At 29.9% G+C, this 4,084-nt stretch overlaps 1 protein-coding gene across 1 annotated transcript; it reads left to right on the top strand.

The window, feature by feature from the left end:
- Positions 1 to 852: 852 nt before the first annotated feature.
- On the top strand, positions 853 to 2,523 carry LOC107621985 (Serine/Threonine-kinase). The gene is made up of 2 exons (XM_016323932.3): positions 853 to 1,137; positions 1,791 to 2,523. The coding sequence occupies exons 1-2, from the start codon at positions 1,043 to 1,045 to the stop codon at positions 2,359 to 2,361; spliced, it is 666 nt and encodes a 221-aa protein (XP_016179418.1). The 5' UTR covers positions 853 to 1,042; the 3' UTR covers positions 2,362 to 2,523.
- Positions 2,524 to 4,084: the final 1,561 nt, after the last annotated feature.

Here is a 4,084-nt window from a genome sequence, read left to right as displayed (position 1 = left end):
GATGAATCTGCAAAGATGATATAGCATTTTCAAATCACATTCACATTCACATGAGACCAACTAATGTTTCGTTTAGTCTCAAAATAATTAGATGCTTACCTTATAAACAAATAAAAATTATTTTTTAGATAGTGGGTATGAAAATTAAATACCTGTTTTAGTTTGTATTTTTATTTCTATATTTTTAGAATTTATGAAAAATTATAAAAATCATAAAATTTTATTTTCTATTTTCACTCTTTTTATAAAATTCTAAAATAAAAAATACTGAAAATAAAAAAAATACCCAAGCATACCATAAGTGTTTGTCTATTTGGCAACACTTGAATTACATTTTATTAGTGCAAAAATATTTTATATTAACACTTAACAGTATATTGAAATTAAATTCAATTTTTTTTTTTTTAGATTTTGGTCCATCTATGATTACCTTAATGTTTTAATTTTATGTGTGTGAACAATGGAGTAAGAGAGCTTGTTAATGAACAGAGTTTGTGTTTATTTTGCAACCAATAATGTTTATTTCATAAAGGCAGGCCAAGCATGTCTTGTACCAATAAGTGACCTAAGTGATTATATCCTCTTCAAGGAAATTATAAATAATTAAGATTAGGAGGGGTCCAAAATATGATTAAGGCTCCAGAAAATAATGAATTTAAATAAAGGCTACATTCTATTATTCTTCCCCCTTTTTTTGAATCCATTGGGGGCCACCTTGGTATAATCACGTTAAAAGTAGTCACATTTTTATTTTATATATTTATCTATTTATCTTTTTTACTTTGCTTTGAAATTTCAAAATATCACCTTTCTCTCACTCATATAAATCTGAAGAAGGAGAGGAATCATGGCAACCAAAGCAAAATAAATAAAAAAAAAAAATAAGTAAAGGGTGTGTTTGGGGTTTTGCAATAAAGAATACGAGAGAAAAAGGAAAAGGAGCATGTTATGGCGTTATGCTATGCTACCCTATCTTAGCGTTATAGAGAGTCATCACTATATCTTTTCCTTTGTGTGATTCACTGTGAAAACAATAACACAAATGAAAATACTTTGCTCTCTTCCTCCAACTCTCTCATACTTTCAGTTCTCTTTGTTCATGCAAGATCCAAAGACTGATTCCAACACAATAATAAGGTATGTATTTACCTCCTTATTAGATTTCTCATCATCTATCTCTTGTCCCTTTCTCACACCCTATTTTGATCAATTTACCTTATATGTATTACATTTTTTTTTTTTGTAAGAAAAAAAAAATTGGGTGGAATTAAGTTTTTGTAAAAAATGTGAACTTTTATAAGCTTGGCTTGGACATTCATCACATTTATGACATTATTCCTCTAAGGTCTAAAAGTATATATAGTACGTCATAATTCTATAGTCTAGACTACTTTATTTGGCTTTCTTAATATTGTGTGGACTAAGTGTAAGATAATTTGCATATTTATGATGTTTATGATGTGATGAATTTGACCAAGCTCACAAACTCACCCTAAGCTAAGGTAGGTGAATAATTTCATTATAGGCGGATAGACTTTTTCAAACACTATGAACCTAAATTTGGTATTTCCAAGTTGGCAAAAAGGATCTTAACTCTTAGCACCATTCGCTAAGAACAAAACTAGTAAACTAAACTCATTTTGTTTTTCTTCCAAATTGCATAAATAGCCCTTTTTTTTTTTCTCAAAATTTTGATATCAAAAGAAAAAAAAATCAAATATGAAAAATCCAACATCATCTCCACATAAAGAATTGTTAGTGCATAATATCCAATTCATTTCGCATTGTAGAAAGCCGTGGTATCAACGTGCAATGGAGGTCACTAGTCTATGGAAAATAATGTCCAAATCAACAAACAATACTAGTACTAATTCACCTTTATGGAAGACAACATCAATGCTATCAAAATCGCATCAAGTTCCTACATCATCCACCACCAATAGCAATAACTACAACAAGAATAAACTAAGAAAATGCTCATCCCTTAAAGTGGCAACCTCGTTTACAAGAGTGTGCCTTTGTGCGCCTATATACTCCTACAACGAAGCCTTTAGAGCGGATCGTGTTGTTGCCCCTAGAAGAAGTTACAGCTATCCAAGATCGTCGTCCTCCAAGCCGTTACATAGCGCTCGAGACCGGATTTCGCATAGCGCGAGGATTAGTACCGACGGAAGGAGGGTGTTTAGGGGTAAATCATTAACAGATGATGTTCTTATGAGGAGGTTTGTGATTGAGGAAGAAGCAATGATGCAAGTTAGGAGAAGGAACCAAATGGAATTAATTAGGAGGAGGAGTATGTTGAGGAGAAAGAAGCTTGGGCCTAGTCCACTTAGTAGAATGGTTATGGCACATGATCATTGATATTATTAGAATTTGGAACACTTGTTTCTTTAGTTCAATGTTGGTCCAGCCCAACTATCATAGTGTCCAATCCAATTGGTAAATTCTTTCTTTCTTTTCTTTAATTGCCCTTTTTAGTTTCATTCAATGAACATCCCTCACCTCATGTGAGCAAGTTGCCATTACTTTGGCTATATCTGCTAGTTACAAAAAATTGTGACACCCCATTTTAAATGGTTTAATTTAATAACATTGTTATATATTAGCAAAAGCTTTTAATTAATTCAGCTCAAATAATTGTGGTTTTTGCGAATTATTTATAATTAAAAGGTTGAAGTCGAGACCACTAATGATAGTTTTATACGTACATAATATTTTTTATCACTACTATCAATATCGATATTATACTTTTATCTGAAATTTAACAAATATGATTCGAAAAAGTGCAATCGTTTCTTGTAATATAAAATTTTCAATTCCCAAAAATTAAATTTGAACCTACTAGAAAGAGGATGAAGTTGGCAACTACTTAGACAAATCAAAATCACTTAGTTTCATTTCTTTTATACAATGTTTATTAGGAGTTTAGAATGGAAATAACTCTTCTACTACTCTTTTTCCAAAGCTAAGTCTTAACTACTTAAGTCAACAAACACACCCAACTAACTGCTATGCAGTGTCTTGTTAATTTGCTTATAAGACACTCTAATCAAAATGGCACAATTCATAAATAAAACTTGTACACCAAGGATAGTGGTTATCTAATTTGTATTGAAAAAAAAAAAAAAAAAAAGAGCCTTGGTTAGGTTTGTTTTTGTGACTAGTAAATTAAATGTGACTTTGATCACACACGCATGCTTCATTTTTTACTTATAAATGCAACTACCCTATGAGCTTTTTCATTTGAATCTCTCCCAAATCTAATAAAATTGACTTCTCTCTACCATAAAGTATATAAAGCTTCTTTTAAGTAATTCTCACGATTTTACAATTTTTATACTAGAGTGAATATTAAATTAGAACATAATTCTCTTTATGCTAGAATGGGATAATAAGTTGCATGTGTAAATATATACAACACTAGCAATGAAATATGAACTCAAAGATCTAGTTGTGACTTGTGAATCTCCAAGCTTAGTAACTTAAATTGAAACATGAATTAAGTGTTTGCAACTATTTTTTTTTTCTATTGTTTTGCTAGATTGAGAAGGTGAAGGGTGTTGAGAGTTGTTAATCCTGTCCATTTAGTAGGGTTAATATAATTAATGAGTTATTATCCTTTACCAATCAAATCAATATAATTATTGCCATATTTCGTTGGTGATGAAGATAGTTTAAACACTTAAATTAGATGTTAGAAAAATTATTCACGAGAATTAGGGTTGTTGATTATAATGTTGGTAATTTGGTATATATAATTATTGGCTCTATATTAGTAATTTTACCAGTGCTTGATTTAGACTCTATTATTAAAAGTTTGACTAATTTAATTTCAAAAGTGACGCTTATACCGATCCTAATATTAGCAATTTAGTAATTAATAAATATCAATTAAATATATAATGGAGCTATTACCTTCAAAGTTGATTATTTTCCAATAGCATGCAATTAAATTAATAAAACTATGAACTTACTAAAAATAACAGAACAATAAGAATATCAAATTAAAAGGCACCTGAAAGATATGTATCGCGTAATTAAGCAAGACATGGATTAATTAGTTGCAATAATTTTTTTTCCCTTT

The sequence above is a fragment of the Arachis ipaensis genome, chromosome B10 (assembly GCF_059453495.1).
Source record: "Arachis ipaensis isolate K30076 ecotype BB chromosome B10, ASM5945349v1, whole genome shotgun sequence".
Lineage (NCBI taxonomy): Eukaryota > Viridiplantae > Streptophyta > Magnoliopsida > Fabales > Fabaceae > Arachis > Arachis ipaensis.
The sequence above is the reverse complement of the archived record's forward strand: the minus strand, read 5'-3'. Positions and strand labels throughout refer to the sequence as shown.